We start from the raw sequence: 20,913 nt of genomic DNA, 5'->3' as shown, positions 1-20,913 counted from the left end.
CATATGTTGCCTACAAGAGACACATCTAAGCAAAAAAAATTGAAGAAATTGAAAGTGAAGGGATGGAAAAATATATTTCACTGCAATGGATGAAAAAAAAAAGGGGCTGGAGTAGCTATTCTAATCTCAGATGATTTAGACTTCAACATTACAAACATCAAAAGAGATAGAGATGAACATTTCATATTGCTGAAGGGAACCTTCCAGCAGGAAATGATTACCATTATAAACATCTACACACCAAACACAGGTGCAACCAGCTACATGAAGCATTTGCTGGTAGACTTAAGAAGGGACATAGATGCACGCACAATAATTGTGGGAGACCTCAACACCCTGTTAATACCAATAGACAGATCAACGAAACAGAAACTTAACAGAAACAGTAGAACTCACACAGACCATAGAACTAATGGACTTGGTAGATATTTACAAATTCCTCCACCCCACAGGCACAGAATATACATTTTTGTCAGTAGTGCATGACACCTTATCCAGAATTGATCACATGATAGGGCACAAAGCAAACCTCACTAACTTCAAAAAATCAGAGTCATACAATGCACCGTCTCAGACCACAAAGGAGTGAAACTGGAAATGGATAAATCAAAATGCCGCAGGAAGTAAGTAAACACCCGGAGGCTGAACAATATGCCACTAAATGAACAATGAGTCACAGAAGAAATAAAGGACGAGATCAAAAATTTATGGAAACCAACAAAAACTCAAATACAACATTCCAAAATTTCTGGGACACTGCCAAAGCAGTGTTGCATGGTAAGTTCATAGCAATTGGTGCCAATGCCAAAGCCCAAGAAAGATACCAATTACAAGAATTAAACACACACCTCCAGAAATTAGAAAAACAGCAACAAAATGACCCTTCAAACACAAGGAAACAAGAAATTATCAAAACAATGGAGAAAATAAATCAAATAAAAAAAAGCTATACACAAAATCAATGAATCAAAAAGCTGGTTCTTTCAGAAGATAAACAAAATAGACAGCCCACTGGACTGTTTGACAAAGAAAAGACAAGAGAAAACAAGAATTAATAGCATCAAGGATGAAAAAGGCAACGTAACAACTGACTCCGCAACCATTGAGAAAATAATCAGAAACTACTAGGAACAACTGCAACCCAACAAATCAGAATATCACCAAGGAAATGGAAAGGTTCTTAGACTCCCACCAACTGCCAAAACTTAGCCCAGAGGCAACAGGTGACCTGAACAAACCTATAACTGAGGCAGAGATCGAATTGATGATTAAAGATCTCCCAATGAAGAAAAGCCCAGGTCCATATGGTTTCACCGCAGAATTCTACGAAACATTCCAAGCAGAGCTAACCCCAATCCTTCACAAACTCTCCAAAACAATAGAAAAGGAAGTAACAAGTCTAAGCTCATTCTATGAAGCCAACATAACCTTAATCCCAAAACCGGATAGAGAACTAATAAAGAATGAAAACTACAGACCAATCTCCCTGAAGAACATTGATGCTAAGATACTCAAAAAATCCTAGCCAATAGAATTCAAAAAAACATCAGACAGATCATTCATCCGGAATAAGTAGGATTCATCCCTGGCATGCAGGGAAGTTTCAACAGAAATCGATAAATTTAATACACCACATCCAAAAATTGAAGAACAAAAATCATATAATAGTATCAATAGATGCAGAAAAAGCTTTCGACAAAATCCAACACCACTTGACGCTAAAAGCCCTAACCAAGGTAGGCATAGATGGAACAATCCACAACATAATCAAAGCAATGTATGAGAAACATAACACCAGCATTATACTGAATGGAGAAAAACTGGAACCCTTCCCACTAAGATTTGGAACAAGACAAGGATGTCTGCTTTCTCCACTGCTATTCAACATAGTCCTAGAAGTACTTGCAGAGCCCGTAAGAAAAGACAAAAAAATCAAAGGAATCCAAATGGGAAATGAAGAAGTCAAGCTATCACTGTTCACAGATGACATGATCCTTTACATAGAAGAACCAAGAGACTCAATACAGAGACTGCTAGAACTTATACGAGAGTTTGGTAGAGTGGCAGGATACAAAATTAATGAAGAAAAATCAACAGCCATAGTGTATGCAAACAGCACCAAGATGGAAAAATAGCTAACCAGCAGAATGTCATTTAAAATAACAGAGAAGAGTATGAAGTATCTAGGAATATACCTCACCAAAATCATAGGAGACCTCTTTAAAGAAAACTATAGTAACTTAAAAAAGAAATTGAGGAACACTTCAAAAGATGGAGAATCATCCCATGCTTCCAGATACGTAAAATCAATATCGTCAAGATGTCCATACTACCAAAAGCAATATATACATTCAATGCAATCCCAATCAAAGTACCCAAATCATTCTTCATAGAACTTGAAAAAATAATACAAAGATTCATCTGGAAACACAAAAATCCATGAATAACTAGAAACATCCTGAAGAATATGCAGTTAACAGGGGAGAATCACAGTTCTGGGCATACTATAGAGCAGTGATTATCAAACAGCTTGGTACTGGCACAGAGATAAAGAGGAGGATCAATGGAGCAGAATAGAAAAAACAGATGGGAACCCATGCAGATACAACCAAATAATCTTTGACAAAAAACAGATGACAACCTATACAAATGGGAAGGTGTCTTCAATAAATGCTGTTAGGACAACTGGCTAATAGCCTGCAGAAACCAGAAGATAGACCCGCATCTGTCACCATACACTAAGATCAAATCTAAATGGATAAAAGACATAAACCTACACCCAGAAACCTTCAAACTTTTGGAAGAAAATGCAGGAAACACCCTGAAAGATCAAGGTGTAGGCCCTGCATCTCTAAATAGAACACCAAAAACAATAGCAATCAAGACCAAAATAGACAAAAACTAAGAAGCTCCTGCACAGCAAGGGAAACAATCAACAAAATGAAAAAGCAACCCACAGAATGGGAGATCTTTGCACACTGCATACGTGATAGGGGCCTAATCTCCAGAATATACAAAGAACTCCAGATAAACCAAAACACCAAAACAAAGAATCCACTCAAGAAATGGTCACAGGAAATGGGCAGACATTTCACAAAGGAACAAATCCAAAGGCAAACATGAAAAAATGCTAAATTTTCCTGGCAGTAAGAGAAATCCAAATTAAGACATCAATGAAGTACCACCTAATGCCAGTAAGAATGGCACAGATACAAAAATCCATGAACAACACTTGCTGGCGAGGATGTAGGGAAATGGGAACCCTACTCCACTGCTGGTGGGGCTGCAGGTTGGTGCAGCCTCTATTGAAATCAGTATGGAGAACCCTCAAACAACTGACAATCTGCATACCATATGATCCAGCAATAGAGCTTCTAGGAATATATCCAAAACACCTGCTACACGAGAAACCAACATGCACCCCAATGTTCATAGCAGCACAATCAATAATTGCAAAAACTTGGAAGCAGCCAAAATGCCCATCAACAGAAGACTGGATAAGAAAGCTATAGTTTATTTACTCCATGAAATACTACTCAGCTATTAAAAAAAATGAAATGCAGTTCTTTGTGGCCAAATGGGCCCAACTGGAAACCATCATGCTAAGAGAAATGAGTCAATCCCAAAAGGTGAGATACCACATATTTGCCTTAATTTAGGTTGAAATGCTGTCAATCTGAAAAATGGTATCTGCAAAATGTAGTATTATTTCAACCTCTGACAACTTGTAACTCATGCAACAACATATTTTGATGTAATCAATGAACCAACAATCAATGTGAGGCAGACTGCTCATGATCTTCATCAAAGAACTGTAAAACCTAATACATTTTAAGACCCTATGCTTCTTGGTAATGGGGAGGGAGAGCAGAGAGATCTTCCATCTCCTTAGAATGTGTGAGACAGATGTAAAGCATAATCTATCAGGAACATAACAGGTAACTTATAGACAATAGACTTGAATCAGCATTAGACAATAGTAAAACCACAAAGACACGGGAGGTGTTAAGAGCGACCCTGACAACCTCTTAACAGGAGGTCATATGCACAGAGCGGGGGAGATTTCAGAGTGGAGCAGATGGACAAGAGGAGACTTGTGTTCCAACCCTGGAGACTTCCAGATCCTCACCAAGGACTGCCAGTATGGGCACCAAAGACTACATCCCAACTGCCAAGGAGACCATGGGGAATTGTGCTTTCCAAAGCTAAGCACTCTGAGGTCATCCACTCCCACCTGAATCTCCCACATGGGATAGAAGTCCATATCCTTCCTAGCAGAGCCCAATGTCACCGGAACAATAGCCAAGAGCCCTGAGTGGTCTACAGAAACAGAAGAACAATAAACTCCCTCTAAGACCAGGGAGGGGAGCTTTCTCTGATCCTTACTTAGTTCCAGTACTGTATCCCCACCCTCTCTTGCAATGACCATCAGGGATGCCCTGGAGCCCCACCCCCCAAACAAAACAAATAACAACAAAAAAATTAGAATAGACAGAGAACAACTAGGAAAGCTTAGAACTAGACAGGAAATGATCAGTGGGGACTCACACATTCCTTACTAGGTAGGACACATAAACAAACTACTCCAAAATAGGTTATGGAGGATTTCTCTGCACACCCCTCCCAACAGTGTTCTATGCCTCAACAGGTGTCACATGCCTTACTAAAGGCATAAGCCAATTTAGACTACCCTAAAATCTGCCAAGTTCAGTAATAATTATGCTTCAACACAATAAACTGCTAAACACAAAAATGAAAATAGACATGAGATAGCTGAATGGTATCCTGTAGCCAATTTAAGTTAGATAGAAGCCAGATGTATACAAACTATAATTGAAATGTTAATGAAGTAGTCAGAGGATGTGGTTAAGAACTTGCATTGTCCAACGTATCAGTCACTCAATACAACGTTAATTAACCCCATAATGTTGGAAACTGTTATTGATGTTATGTTATAGCATTTAATTGGTTGGAATGATATTCTGCCAGCTATGTCTTCTGACCAGAGTTGGTCTCCCCAAGAAACAGTTGAATTTATCTGGACAATAAGATACTGGAATCTATGCATGGCACATGCTTGCATTGAAAGTAACAAGACTAGATTTGAACCGTAATACTGCAATAAGGTGGAGCAATCCACCATGGGGGGAGGGCTTTGGAAGAGATGGGGGAACATCAGAGTCTATGAAACGTTGTTATAAAATGAAATGCAATAAAAATATATGTAAATTTTAAAAATCACTTTGGAGATTTTGAGAAACAGAATAAATTTATTCACTGGGAAAAAAATGTAAACAGTACATCCAGCAGCCTACACTAGACACTTTCTTATGGGATTTATGAGCCATCATTGTAAGAGTTTGTGTTCAGCATTAAGCAAAAATATTAGCATAATCAAGAGTGAGCACTTTAAAGCTATTTATTCCATAGCACCATCTCAAGAGTCTTATAATCCTTGAGCCCCCACATTTTGAATGTGCTAGTAAGCAGGCAACAGAGCCATGCCATAAGGCACACAGTCTAATACCAATTAGTTTGTTCTCTTTCCAGCTATGTTACAACATTATGCAGCTACAAATTATAGATCTGCTAAAGTAATTATCAAGAACATATAAGCAACCCTTACTACATATTACTAAAAGACAGCCCAGTTAAAGAATGGGCAAAGGGCTGTAACTGACTTTTCTCAAGGGAAGACACTCAAATGCACATGCAATGATGCTCCAGCACTGATCTTTAGGGAAAGGCAAACCAAACTCACAATTGGACATCACTTTCCACTCACTAGGACAACCATCATTTCAAGAAGAAAGAGTTTTTTGGGAATGTGGAGAAATTAGGACCCTCCTGCATTGCTACTGGGAATGTAAAATGGTACATCTCCCTCAGTAAATAGTTTGCCAGTTGCTTAAACAAACTTGGTCAAGTTAAACATATGTCAGTGACTCAAATCCTCAGAGCAAACCCAAAGAACTGAGAATAGCATGCAAATATATCCTTGTACACAAATGTTCACAGTAGCATTATTCAACTTAGCCAAAAAGTAGAAACAACAAAAATGTCTCCAATAGATAGATCAATCAGATTTGATATTTACAGACACTGGAATATTACAGCCAAAAACAGAAGGATGTGGGGTAGTGCAACTGGTTAAGACACCATCTGTGACATCATCATACCATATGGAGGCTGGTTAGAGTCCTGCTCTGCCTCTGATCCAGCTCCCTGAGAGAGCTCTTCAGAAGGTAGAGGAAAATGTCCCTAAGATCTTGGACTCAGCTACCTTTAGGAAAGACCACAAGGGAGTTCAAGCCTCTTGCCTTCAGCCTGCCCCAACTCTGGCCAGTGCAGAGTTGTCTATATAACTGTGTGTTTCAAACTATTGAATATTAAAAAAAGGAAAAAAAAAACATGCAAGAGGTACACCTGACAAGCCTCACAAACTTTATTACGCTAAGTAAAAGAAGCCAAACACAAGGTCATATATCACATGTGTACCAAAACTCCTGAACACAGAAATCCATCAAAACAAAGCCAATTGGAAGGGAGAGAACTGGGAAGACTGCATGATCTTTTGGGATAATAAAAAGGACCTAAAACTTCATACGTGAGGCAGGTACACCAAACTGTGCATACAGTAATGTCACTTGACTGTAGAGAGTAAAATGGTAAATAGTCGGAGTTAACATGGCAGTCCTTGTGTCAGGAATACCACTTTGAGTCCTGGCTACTCCACCTCGAATCTACTTCCCTGCTGCAAGGAAGTAAAATACAATCCAAGTGCTTGGATTCCTGAACCCATGCAGGAACCCACATGGAGCTCCTGGCTGCTCGCTTCAGTCTGCCCCAGCTCTGGTTACTATGGCCATTTTGAGAGTGAATCAGTGGATGGGGGATTTAGGTCTCTGTCTGCCTGCTTCTCTCTCTCTTTCTCTCTGACTTGCTGCCTTTCAGATAGCTTATGACTGGAAAGCAGCAGCAGCTGACTCAAGTCCTGTGGTGCATGTACCCAGAAGTTCCTTGCTCCCAACTTCAAATTAGGTCAGGTCCTGAGGTTGTGGAAATCTGAGGGGTGAACCAATGGGTATCAGGTATCTTTCTTCCCCTAACTCTCCATGTCTATAAATTTGCTTTCAAATAAAAATAAAAACAATTAAAAAACAAACACAAACAGGTGGACCTGTAATATGTCTATGGATCCATTGCAATAAGCTGCTACAAATGAAGTGGTTAAGGACTTAGCAGAGAAAAAGAAATGTGATCAGTAAAGGACCCAAGTCCTTGCTTACAGGGCATGGATGGCCATTAGTTTTGAATAGGAACCTGTTGCTTGTTCTTCTGAGATAGGATAGATGAGGCATGAATAGTATAGATAGTATAGATGGGGCATGGGTGTGTAAGAGAGTTCTATTCTGATAGCTTCAGATGAATGCTAAGAGAAGCGTGGGAAAAACAAATATAGAACAGTCATGTTGATGCATGAGAAAGGGAATGATGAGTGAGATGTATAAGCAGTTCTAAGACCATACTTGAGCATTCATGAACTCATAGTAATGTTGTAAGCGGCACCCAGGGAATGGCAGGCCACAGATGTCACTCTGCCTGGAATTTGGCCACTAGGATTAGAAAAGTGAGCAAGAAGGTTTGTTGCCATGGTGTAGTGCACTAAGCCTTCTCCTGCAGCGCTGAGGTCAACCTTACAGGTTGAGGTTTAATCCCAGCTGCTTCACTTCTGATCTAGCATCCTTCCAATGTGCCTGGGAAAGCAGCAGAGGATGGCGCAAGTCCTTGGGCCTCTACACCCAAATGGGAGACACAAAAAAGGCTCTTGGTTTTGGATCAGCTTAACTTCAGACACTGCAGCCATTTAGGGTGTGAACTAGCAGATGTAAGATTTCTCTGACTCACTTTTCTTGGTAACCCAGTCTTTCAAATAAAAATTTAAAATAAATAAGCAAAAATGAGAGAAAGAAAAGTAAGAGGCAAGGCAATTGATGATGGCTATAAAGCATTAAGCATAAAAACATCAAACCTGGAAGCTATATAAGCAGTTTCCAATACCTCATCAGACAACAGGACTGAATATTGCCTGCTCTGCTACTCATCCAGCTCCCTGCTATCACACTCAGGAAATAGCAGTTGATGGCTCTGGCAGTTCAGCTCATGCCACCTACTCCAGCATGAGGGACCCAGCTGGAACTCCTGGTTCCTGGCTTCATCCTGTGCCAGCCACAGTGTTACGGCCACCTGGTCAGTGGATGGCCAAGGAAGATCTCTGCCTATCTCGGTCTTTTCCTCCTTCTTCTTTCTCCCATACTGTCTCTTTTTTTTCCTCTAATTTCCCTTCTCTTCTTGTACTTTAATTTGCCTTTTACATAAATAAATCTTTATTTAAAAAAAAGAAAACAGGAGTATTATATGGTTTTTTAAAGCAGACAAATCGAAGAATAAAGTTAAAATATACTGAAATGATAAAGATTGTTTAAGTAGCATGGGTTTGAACATATTGATTTTTTTAGATTTATTTATTTTTATTGGAAAGTCAGATATACAGAGAGGAGGAGAGACAAAGAGAAAGATCTTCCGTCCAATGATACACTCCCCAAGTCACCGCAATGGTCAGTTCTGTGCCAATCCGAAGCTGAGAGCCAGGAGCTTCTTCCGCATCTCCTATCCAGGTGCATGGTCCCAGGGCTTTGGGCCATTCTCGACTGCTTTCCCAGGCCACAAGCAGGGAGTCAGATGGAAAGCGGGACCGCCGGGATTAGAAGTGGTAACCATATGGGATCCCGGCGAGTTCAAGGTGAGGACTTTAGCCGCTAGGCCTCCACGCTGGGCCCTGAATGTATTGATTTTAAGATGCTTACTACACATTCTTACAGAAAAGTAAGACAGGCAGGCATAAATGAAAAATCACATGGCTTCAAGTTAGAAACATAAAACCATGAATCAGCAAGAACACGGTGAGAACATACAGCCAGGAGAAAAACAGAAAGCAAATGGATCAGACCTAAGCAGAAATCCAAAAAGGCATTCCTTAATTATAAACAAACTTGAAGAAAACATCCAAAGAACAAGGTTTGTGATGGAATTCTAACACTTCAGGATAAAAGCATAAAAAACCAAAACCAAAAACAAAAACAAAACACCTCAGTCACAGAAAATGATCCATAGCAGCCACTACTCATGGGTCTCAGAAAAAAGAAAAACAAAAACAGAAACAGGAAGAGAGGGAGAGAAAAGGAAAAAAAATGTATTCAAGAAATAGTATCAGAACTGATGCATAGAAACTGAAGCATTCAAAACAAATTCATCCAAGTGTCCAGAGCATGTCTAGGAAAAGCCAACATAGTCATCTCACAACTTTCAAACAACAATTGCCTTAGCTTCTCATTAGTGCCAAAGAACACCCAAAAATCGTTGACCTTGGGGCCCATGTTGTGACTCATCAGGTAGGCAAATTTGCCACTCACGACTCTAGTGTCCCATTTCCAAGCACTGATTTGTATTCCTGTTGCTGTTTCTGATCCAGCTCCCTGCTGATGCACCTGGTAGGGCAGCTGAAGATGGCCTAAGTACTTTAAAGAGCCTCAAAAACTGCGAGTCAAAATTAACCTTTCCTGTTTATAAAATGAGCTTCTATCTTTTTAAAGATTTATTTATTTAAAACGCAGAGCATCAGTGAGAGAAGAGTGACTGAGACCTTCAATTCACTGGGTTACATGCCAATGCATACAAACACCTGGGGCTCAATCAGGCCAAAACCAGGGCTGTGGAACTCCACCATGTCTCCCACATGACTGGTACACATTCAGCCATCTGCTGCCTCCAAGGTGCAGAAAGGTGGATCAGAAACACAATAACTGGGACTCTAACTGGCTCTCTGATAATGGATGCCATGTCCCAACCAACAGCCTACCCCGCTGCACAGCAAAACTCAGACCAGCCTTGGAGAAGAAACAGGGAAAGAATACTGATTTGATGCTCTGAGTTCTCTTTGCCTTTCATGGGCAACCCTGAGCAACAGAACTGAAAATGTAAATATGCTATCTGACATCCACAAGAGGGCAATAGAACCCTCCATATAAATATACCCTGAAAGGTCCTTGGTTATCTTTTTTAATAATTTATTTTCATACTAGCCAATCCTTTCCTAGAAACCACTGAATAGCTGTGACCTCAGAACTAAGAAGCAGGCAGTACTTAAATGCCATTACAGCATGAAAAGCAACTTTTAGCTAGGCATTTGCAGTGTGTGTCTACTGGAACACTACACTAACACTAACAGAAGTCATTAAACATACAAGTTGAGTTGTGAAAGCCAGGGACACTGGGAAACTGCTGCTGCCAGACTCAGCTTGCTTTCCTCCCCTCCTACCCCCACAGGAACTACTAAAAGCACTATCTCCCCACCACTAAAGCAGAAGAAAGCTCCAGAATAAAGAGGCTGATGCCAATCACTGCCAGGCACCAACAATCAGCAATCACTGGACACAGAGATGAAAATTGAGGCATGCACTGCGTTACAACAGGTTAACTCTTCCCTGTGACAACACCCCAGAGTGGAATGCTCAGAATCCCAGCTGCTCTGCTTCCAATCCAGCCCCCTTAATGTGCCTCAGAAAGGATCAGATGACAGCCCAAGTACTTAGGCCTCTGCCATGCATGTGGGACTCAGATGGGGTTTCAGGATCCTGGCTTGGTTTTGGCCCATTCCTGGCCAATGTGGCAATCTGGGAAGCAAACTAACAGATGAGAGTCCTATCACTCTGCTTTTCAACTAAACAGGTAAATAAATCTTAAGAAAAGAAAGGAAAAACTCACCAGAAGAATGTGCGTAAAGCAAAAAGGGGGGAATACCAAAGATTACAAAACTAATTCAGTTAGCTGAATATGCCTCAGGAAATTCTGAAAGCATCAGGAAATCAGGAGACAACCACCATCTAATGGCCTTCCCTTGGCTGTATCAGTCTGGGAACCATAGAAAATCTTCACTCCAGTCACTAAGCTGTCTTTCCTCAGAGGGAAACATAACCATTATTCGATAGTTTCTTGATCGTTTTTGAAATGGGTTTCACCTGTGAGTTCTGGGTTGTAAGGAGAGTTATACACACTCAATTAAGGCCTGAAAATTTGTCTCACACTTCACAAAAGATTAAAACTAGCAGATACCAATCCATTTTTTAAATCCTTTGCACCTTTCTGTTTGGGTTTATCAGGTATTAATCCCTTGGCGTAATTATAACCACATTTTTTTAAAGGCAGGACCTAACTTTTTGTAACACTACAGTCACTGCCATTCCCTCTAGGGTCCAATGATTTAGTCATCCCTCGGTATGAACAGAGGACTTGTTCCGGACACACTGAGCATACCAAAATCACAGATGCTCAAGCCCTTTACAGAAGCAGCCTGATGTTGTATAACCCACACACACCCGCTTGTAGGCTTTAGACCATATGTAGACTTATTAACAACTAAAATAAAATATAATTTTGTTACATAAATAGCTGCTATGCCTCACTGCTTAGGTGTTGTGGTGGCAAATATCATCTGGGTACTCATAATATCTTTTGCAGGCCAAACAGAATGATCAACTTAAAAATAGCACTGAGCCCAGCTTGGTAGCCTAATAGCTAAAGCCCTCACCTTGCACAGGCTGGATTCCTGTTTAGGCACGAGTTTTTGTATTGGCGGTCCTGCTTCCCATCCCTCTCCCTGCTTATGGCCTGGGAAAGTGATGGAGGATGTCCCAAGACCTTGTGAACCTGAACCGCATGGGAGATGAAGGAAGCTCATGGCTGCTGGATTTGGATTGGCTTAGCCTCAGCCATGATAGCTGCTTGGGGAGTGAATCAACAGATGGGAGATCTTCCTCTCTGTCCTTCCTCCTCCCTATATATCTGACTTTCCAATAAAAATTAATAAGTAAATATTTTTAAAAATAACACTGTGTTAGACATAAAGAATTTAGATTCCCATTAACAATTGCCTTGGCAGGACTAGACCAAATTAGGCTGGCCTCTTTTTTTTAACTATTAATTATTATTATTTTTGCTGAGTTTTTACATAGTTGATTAAGGTGATAAGGATCAAGAGCTTCAGGAAGGTGGGTGAGATCAACAATTCCACATTCTCTCTCTCTCTCTCTCTTATTATTTTTTCCTTCCTGTTCTGTCAGGTTCTTATGGCTACCAGATAAGACATGCCCCATTTCTGGAATAAGGGCAGGAAAAAGTCCACACACAATCAGTTCAGCTGCCAGTTCTCTTTTTTCATGTTTTTGATCCACAGTCAGTGGAGCCCATGGAGGTATGATACCCTGCTTTCCGCTCCTGTATAGTGTGTTTTGTAATAACAGACCCTTACTTTCTGATCTGTACTTAGTAGAAAAAAGAGTACTACCTTTAATACCCATAACAGATTTGTTTTTCTAATGAAGGGTTAATTCCTCATGACAAAAAACTTCCCAGATCTGAATGATCTTCAGGCAAAGGACCTGCACACTCGTGGGCATGGAGGCTGTGGATAGCTCAGGCAAGGGCATATGGGATTTGTGGGAGGGGAGAATGGGAAAGGAGAACATTAAAGGTGAGGAATGCTCTCTGGGGAATTTCCACTGACCAGAACATTGCATTTGAAGGTACACCAGGAGGCTGTGACCACACAGTTTTGAGGAGGGAAACTTGAAGACCTTTCTGGGTCACACAAATGCACCTATCCATGTGGGAGACCTAAGCTGGGCTAGCTAGTATTGACCAGTGCAGGCAAAAGCTAGGGCTTGGCAGAAACTGAGGTGAGATGGGCCATACCATACTGGGACACAGCACGCAACAACACATACAAGCCCCAAGAGGGGGGGGGGTGAAAGCCTGGTGGTGGAGCTTTGGGAATTCCCCTGCTGGTCCACTGCTCCTGCTGGTGAGCATGGGAGCTGGGACTGGGGTCAGATCAGACTGGCAGGGCTATAATCCCTGTCAATCTACATGTGAACTGGGTTAGGAAGAGAGCCAGGCTGGGCTGACCAACTGTATCCACTGGTTCAGGATTGATCCAGAATAAAAGCAGGCTGACAATCTTTGGCACAACAACAGCTGGCATGTGCTGGTACTAGAAGCCATTCATGTTGAACTGGACTGCAGAATCACCTGGAGAGTGCAAGGTCCAGGTTAGAAGGTTGACCCAGTAAGGAAACTGTGGCCAATTCTCAGATGGGTGCAGTTCCCACTGATGAGCATCAGAACTGGTATTGATGGCGGGCCTGGCTGGACAGACAGTGGCATCTGCTGGCATGAGTGTGTCCTAGTGGGTGGAATCAGTTTTGTCGAGTTAGGCTTCAATTCCCAATGATATAAATGAGAGATGAATGGGATGTGGAAAAGACCAGACCAGTTGACTGCATGCTAGCATGCACAGAAGCTAGAGCTGGGGTATGATCCAGTGGGAATTCCCCAACCTGGACTACTGGACTCAGAACTGGAACCATGAGCAGAATGGAACAACCTGAGGTCTGACAATGGAATGCATATGCCAGAACTGGGCCTCCTCAGTGACTTAGACATAGCAGTGGATGGCATATGCAGATGCACATGGAAGATTTGGCAGTCCATTGGAAACTGCAGAAGACATCTGGCACCACAGCAGAGGAAGGAGGATAGAACAAATTCATCATCTACTTCCATGAAGCTTGACAGTGAATTTCCTGGTGTTGGAGTCTCTGAGGTAAATTATGTCTCCCAATGGACCTTGGAAGAATTTCCTCATCCATGGACCTGTGAGATTAACAGCATGTCAGAACTATGGAAAGCACTTGAGCAGAACCTCAGAACCTGCTCCATATCAGGTACCCTGGGATGAAATTCAGTGTCCCTTCCCCATCACTGGGGAGGTTGAGAGGCTGGATATAGCCTCTCCCTTTGTCTTCCCCTTCCCCCTGCTTTTGGAAGAAAAAGAAGGTGTGAAAATAATGGTCTTACCACTTTCCCCAAATCCTTGACTCTTTCCTGATCAACAACGTACATATCATCAAAAATAAAATTAAATTTTAAGAAGTTAGTGCTCGGAAGCCTGTCTGCCAGGATGCAGTTCACATTACCTGTTGGGGCAGGTGGTGGGTCATGGTAAGATGTGCCATGACACTAAAAGGCACACAAGAGATCAGGTCTGAGAACCGATCATGTGGAGAATTTGTGCAGTAACCCCTATGGAACAGCTATCTACTGGTTTTCTCAAGGGTTGTGGGTAGTGACTGGCCAAGGTAGGCATGAGCACAGAACTAAACAACACTAAATGGTTAGGAATAGGCTGGGCTGTTCCAGACTGTAGCACCCACAGATGACCCAAAAACAGAGTGTGTGATGGACAGGAACACAACATTCACCAGCACATACAAAGGCTGAGGTGAAAGATACAGACTATTCTGAGTAGGGGCTTAGAATCTACTGGCAAGCATGAGGTCTGGAAATGGACCTGATGGGGAACTTGGGGAACTCCCCTCCTGGACTGAAATTCCTACTGGTGAGCATGTATCTCCACTTGTTGGCAGGTATGTGGGCTGACTTAGGTGGTGGACTAAAGAGGGCAGAGCTAAGCTGTAGCTCAATGGCAGGCGCCTGAGGCAGGATGTGGTATGGGCCAGGTTGGGCTAGTTTATCACATCCTCCAATTTGAATGGGGTCAGAAATGAGGGCATGCATTGCAGACTTGCACTGAATCACCCACTGCCTGGTGTTGTGGACGGGAGTGGGCTGGGCAGGCCAGGCTTCAGAATCCAATGACAAGTGTGAGAGCAAATCTTGGTATACTTAAGATTTGTAGCTGGGAGAAGGTCTGGTAGGGGAGAAGAGTGAAACTCTACTATGCTGCAGTTCCACTGGTCAGTGCAAGAGTTAGGAATAGGGGTGAACTAGGCAAAATCACAGTTTCAATATACCTGGGCATGTGTGTATGCAAGGTTTGAGAGTGTACCAGACTAAGGTAGGATCCAACACATGCTGAAGTTCCTATGTGCCACAGTATGGGATGGGATGAGGTAGTTTTAGGCAACAATAATCCACATATAAGCCATGCTACCAATGCCGAATTCAGAGAGAACTTCAGCACGAAAACCATTTTCAGCTAGCCTTGCGTAAAGAGTGCTAAAGCCCAACATACTGCACTACGTACATATTAGCTCAAGGGGACTCAGCATGTTGGTGAAGGGTGTATTCAAGACAAATCAGTTGAGTGGTCCCTGTGTGAGAACAACTCTACTTGGGTGACTAACCTCAAATACATCAGACTTACAAGCAGAAATTAAGGAAAGCCACTTTTCTCGATCTATGATTAATGACAATTTAGGGCATATTACAGAAATGAAGATTGCTAAGATTCCCAATTAAATGAATGCTCTAGCTCCTTTTTTGCATGTTACCATCTTCATATTCAGTGAGAACATCAGATCCAAAGCGATTTTCACCTAGCCTTGAAAACAAAGGTTCTGACACCACATAATACACACTGTACATATTAACTCTATGGACCTCAGCATATTGGTGAGGGGAATATTCACGATGAATCAGCTCAGTGATACTTGTGTGGAAACAGATCCATTTGAGTCACTAACTATATATACCATCAGGGTTACACACAACTCTCAAAGTAAGTCAGTTTTGTCACTCTATGCGTAGTGCCCATTGAGCACATTGTACTGAAATGAAGAAAGTTGAGCAGCCCACACAAACGAATACTCCAGTTGTGACTTTCACATGCTATGAGCTCCACATTCAGAGAAAACATCAGTAAAAAGCCATTTCAACCATGCTTAAAAACAAAGTTTCTGGTACCTCATATTGCACTACGTAAATATTAATGTGGGGAGTGGCTGACCCCACGTATACGTTAGGAGACGCAAGATGGTGACTGGCCGAGTGCCAGGAGGTGGGATTTGTCCCACCAGTAGGCAGGCAGGAAGTCACAAGGATAGGCTAATCCTCCCCCGCTGTGGTTGCTGGCCTATCAGATAGCGCCCCGTGGATCCAAGGGGAGAAGTGATTGGAGGAGAACGGGATATAAGCAGCACAATTTCGGCAATAAACCCTTTTGGTTCACCCTCCTTTTGGTTCATCTGTCCCTTTTCATTCGCCTTCTTTTTGGTTCGGTTTTTCATTCGTTTTGTGTGTGTGTGCTGGTTGTGGTGGCAGTTCCTTTTTTTCCAGGCCCTCGAGATTCTTCGTCATTTTTGGTGTTGCTGCAGGGTGGCAACATATTAATTCTAGGGAAGGAACTCGGCATGTTGGTGAAGGGCATATGCAAGATGAATCAGCCTAGTGGTTCTTGTTTTTGGGGAGGGGTCCACTCCCTCTTATTGATTCTCCAAGAAACTTCCAGGTCTTTTCTCCCCTAAATCTATTTTGTTTGGTTTTTTTAATAACTATTTTTATTTATTATTTTTAATTCATTAATTACATTGTATTATGTGACACAGTTTCATAGGTACTGGGATTCTCCCACCCCTCCCCAAACCCTCCCCACATGGTGGATTCCTCCACCTTGTTGCATTACCATAGTTCAAGTTCAGTTGAGATTCCCCCATTGCAAGCATATACCAAACATAGAGTCCAGCATCTTATTGTCCAGTCAAGTTCAACGGCTTCTTAGGTATACCTTCTCTGGTCTGAAGACAGAGCCAGCAGACTATCATCCCGATCAATTAAAAGCTCCAACATACCATCAGCAAAAATTTACATCATTATAGAATTAATTGACATAGTAAAGAGTAACCAATATGTTAAAAGTAAATGCGAGTTCTTAACCACCTTCTGTGACCACCTCATTCACATTTCAATTTCAGTTTATACACAACATATAACATTCAAAACATAACACGTTATACATAACATCATATCATCTTAAATTAAGGCAAACATGTGGTATTTAAACTTTTGGGATTGGCTCATTTCCCTTAGCATTATGGTTTCCAGTTTGGCCCATTTGGCCACAAAGAACTGCATTTTGTTTTTTTAATAGCTGAGTAGTATTCCATGGAGTAGATGAACCATAGCTTTCTTTTTTTTTTAAATTTTGAACTTTTATTGTGCTTTAAAATATTCCTAAACATTTAATTCTGTAAAATTATAGCAACATTTAAGTTTAGGAAATAAAAAGGAGAGACCCTCGCTCCTAGGATTGACAAGCATGTAAGTTTGCCGTAGACTCTTCCTCCAGACCCTTCCTCGAGGTATTTAAATACATTCAGCACACGAACACTAATCCATCATATTACACATGGTAGTACAGCACAAAATTTTATCTTCTCACTCCTGGACATTTTTGGTGCCTAAACATCACATCTATCCCATTCTACTACATAGTACTATCATGACTCAACCCTTCTCCAATCACTTTGTGATGGCAAATAAAAGCCAATATGCATGAGCTTGTATGAGACACCTAAATAATTCTCTAGAACACATAGACTGTCAAAAGTCACATTACTGGCAAAGTATCTTGAAAACAGTTTACACAAAAAGTTTTGCCACCAGAGTAATTCTAATAGCCTATTAGAATGTCCAGCTCCCCATACTATCACCAACACTAAAAACACCAATCCTTTAAAAATGCTTACCAGTCTTCACGGTCAATAAAGATATTCTGTATTTGTTCAAAACTACTTTTTTATTTGAAAGGAAGAGTGGCAGACATGAAGTTATTTTGTATTTACTGTTCCACTCCCCAAATGCCTGCTTAAACCAGCTAGATTGTTGGGCAGAATTTAAGAGTATGAAACTCAGTCTAGGTCTCTCCGAGGTGGCAAAGACTCAAGTAATTGAATCATCACCTGATACATCCCACACTAGGAAGCTTCAAGCAGGAGTGGAGCCAGGACTGGAACCTAGACACTTCAATACAGGACACAGGCACACCAAGCAGCCGCTTAACTACTATTCCAAACACCACCGCATTCTCGATAACTTACTAACACAAGCATTTATCACTTGTTTATAGGCCACTTGAATTTCTTCTTTCAGTGACTGTGTTTATATATCCTTTTTCCATGTTTATATTGAGTTTTGTGATTTCTGGGAACTCTTCATATATTATTTATACGGTTATAACATATATTTACATAGTCACCAACATCTAATACATATGTTACATCTTCAACATGTCAAATTTGCATTCTTCTTCTTTGTGGATTCTCAAGTATGCATTTTGATGGTAGCACTTTTTTTTATTATTTTTATTTTTAATTAATATTTAGCATTATGTGACAGTTTCATAGGCTTTGGGAATCCCCCTCCCCCTCCCCCTCCCGTCCCCCCTGGTGGATTCCTCCACCTTGATGCAGCATTACAGTTCAAATTCAATCAAGATTCTTTCCTTGCAAGCATATATTAAGCATGGAGTCCAGCTACTTATTGTCCAGATGGGTTGAACAGTTTCTTGGGGAGACGATTTCAGGTCCGAAGTCAGAGCTGGTATAATATCATCACAGTCAATTAAGAGTCCCAATATAACATCAACAGCAATTTGCAATATTATGAAATTGACATAGTTTTGAGTAACCAGTATGTAAAAAAAAAAAAAAGAACAAAATAACAAAAAACAAGTCCTAACCACAACCTATGATTAGCTCATTGACATCTCAATTTTAGTTTATATACAGGACCGGACCGGCTGCTATATACCTTGAAAAGGCTATAGGGTACCATTCAGCTGTCTCATATCTATTTCATTTTAGTATTTAGCCATTTGTTGTGTTGAAGTATAATTTTGTTGATCTTGGCAGATTTTGGGATAATCTAGACTGGCTTGTAACTCTAACAAGATATTTGTCGACATTTAATGTGCAGAACATTTTTTTTGGGGGGGGGAGTGTGCAGGAAAATCCTCAACACCAAAACCATAGCTTTCTTATCCAATCCTCTACTGATGGGTATTTTGGCTGCTTCCGTGTTTTTGCAATTACTGATTGTGCTGCTATGAACATAGGAGTGCATATTGGTTTCTCGTGTAACAGGTGTTTTGGATATATTACTAGGAGTGCTATTGCTGGATCATATGGTATGTTGATTTTGAGTTGTTTGAATGTTCCCCATACTGATTTCCATAGACGCTGTACCAGCCTGCAGCCCCACCAGCAGTGGAGTAGGATTCCCTTTTCCCCGCAACCTCGCCAGCAAGTGTTGTTGGTGCTTTTATTCATGTTGGCCACCCTTACTGGCGTTAGGTGGTACCTCATTGATGTTTTAATTTGGATTTCCCTTATTGCCAGGGAGCTTGAGCATTTTTTCATATGTTTATTTGCCATTTGGCTTTGTTTCTTTGTGAAGTGTCTGCCCATTTCCCATGCCCACTTCTTGAGTGGTTTGTTTGTTTTGGTGTTTTGGCTGTTTTACAGTTCTTTGTATATTCTGGAGATTAGCCCTCTATCACCTACCTAGTGCATGAAGATCTTCTCCCATTCTGTGGGCTGCTTTTTTACTTTATTGATTGTTTCCTTCGCTGTACAGAAGCTTCTTAGTTTGATGAGGTCCCATTTGTTTATTCTGGTCTTGATTGCTATTGCTTTTGGAGTCCTTTTTAGGAAGTAGGAACCTACCCTAGATCATGCAGAGTATTTCCAACATTTTGTTCCAAATGTTTGAAGGCTTCTGGATGTAGGTTTAGATCTTTTATCCATTTAGATTTGATCTTGGTGTATGGTGAGAGATGTAGGTCTATCTTTTTGTTTCTGCAGACTATTAACCAGTTGTCCCAACAGCATTTATTGAAGAGACCTTCCCATTTGCCTGGATTATCGTTTGTCCTTTTGTCAAAGATTATTTGACTGTATCTGTGTGGGTTCCCTTCTGGTGTTTCTATTCTGTTCCATTGATCTTCCTCTCTATCTTTGTGTCAGTACCAGGCTGTTTTGATAACCACTGCCCTATAGTATGTCCAGAGGTCTGGGACTGTGATTCTCCTTGCTAACTTCCTGTTCTTCACGATGGTTCTGGCTATTCGTGGTTTTTTGTGTTTCCAGATGAACCTTTGAATCATTGTTTCCAGTTCTGTGAAGAGTGTTTTTGGCAATTTGATTGGAATGGCGTTGAATGTCTATATTGCCTTTGGCAATATAGACATTTTAATGATATTGATTTTACCTATCCAGAAGCATAGGATGTTACTCCATCTTTTCAGGTCTTGTTCAATTTCTTTTTTAAGTAGTTTGCAGTTTTCGTCAAAGAGGTCTCATACAATTTTGGGTGGATTTATTCTCAGATACTTCATGCTTTTCTCAGTTATTTTGAATGGTATCTTGCTGGTTAGATCTTTTTCCAACTTGGGCTGTTTGCATACACTATGGCTGTTGATTTTTCTTCATTAATTTTGTACCCTGTCACTCTACCAAACTCTTGTATGAGTTCTAGCAGTCTCTGTATTGAGTCTCTTGGCTCTTCTACAAAATAATCATGTCATCAGCATATAGTGATAGCTTGACTTCTTCATTTCCCATTTGGATTCCTCTGATTTCTTTTTCTTGTCTTATGGCCTCAGCAAGTACCACTAGGACTATGTTGAACAGCAGTGGAGAAAGTGGACATCCCTGTCTTGTTCCAGATCTCAGTGGGAAGGGTTCCAGTTTTTCTCCATTCAGTATGATGCTGGTGTTGGGTTTTTCACATATTGCTTTGATTATGTTGTGGATTTTTCCATCTATGCCTACCTTGGTTACGGTTTTTAGCAGGAAATTATGTTGGATTTTGTCGAAAGCTTATTCTGCATCTATTGATATTATAATGTGATTCTTGTTTTTCAGTTTTGGATGTGGTATATCATATTGGTGGATTTCCTTATGTTGAACCACCCCTGCATTCCGGTGATGAATCCTACTTGATGTGGTTGAATGATCTGTCAGATGATTTTTTGAATTCTATTGGCTAGGATTTTGT

At 41.0% G+C, this 20,913-nt stretch overlaps 1 protein-coding gene across 1 annotated transcript in view; it reads right to left on the bottom strand.

The window, feature by feature from the left end:
* The window catches only part of LOC131483227 (cytochrome P450 3A6-like), a gene marked incomplete at its 5' end in the record, with an annotated part of 387,281 nt that overhangs the window by 245,220 nt on the left and 121,148 nt on the right, over positions 1-20,913 (bottom strand). The window contains 1 exon segment of the mRNA XM_058680734.1: positions 2,985-2,997. Within this exon segment, the coding sequence (XP_058536717.1) occupies positions 2,985-2,997 (13 nt within the window).

Source organism: Ochotona princeps, chromosome 24, assembly GCF_030435755.1.
Source record: "Ochotona princeps isolate mOchPri1 chromosome 24, mOchPri1.hap1, whole genome shotgun sequence".
Classification (NCBI taxonomy): Eukaryota; Metazoa; Chordata; class Mammalia; order Lagomorpha; family Ochotonidae; genus Ochotona; species Ochotona princeps.
This window is presented reverse-complemented; position numbering and strand designations above follow the sequence as displayed.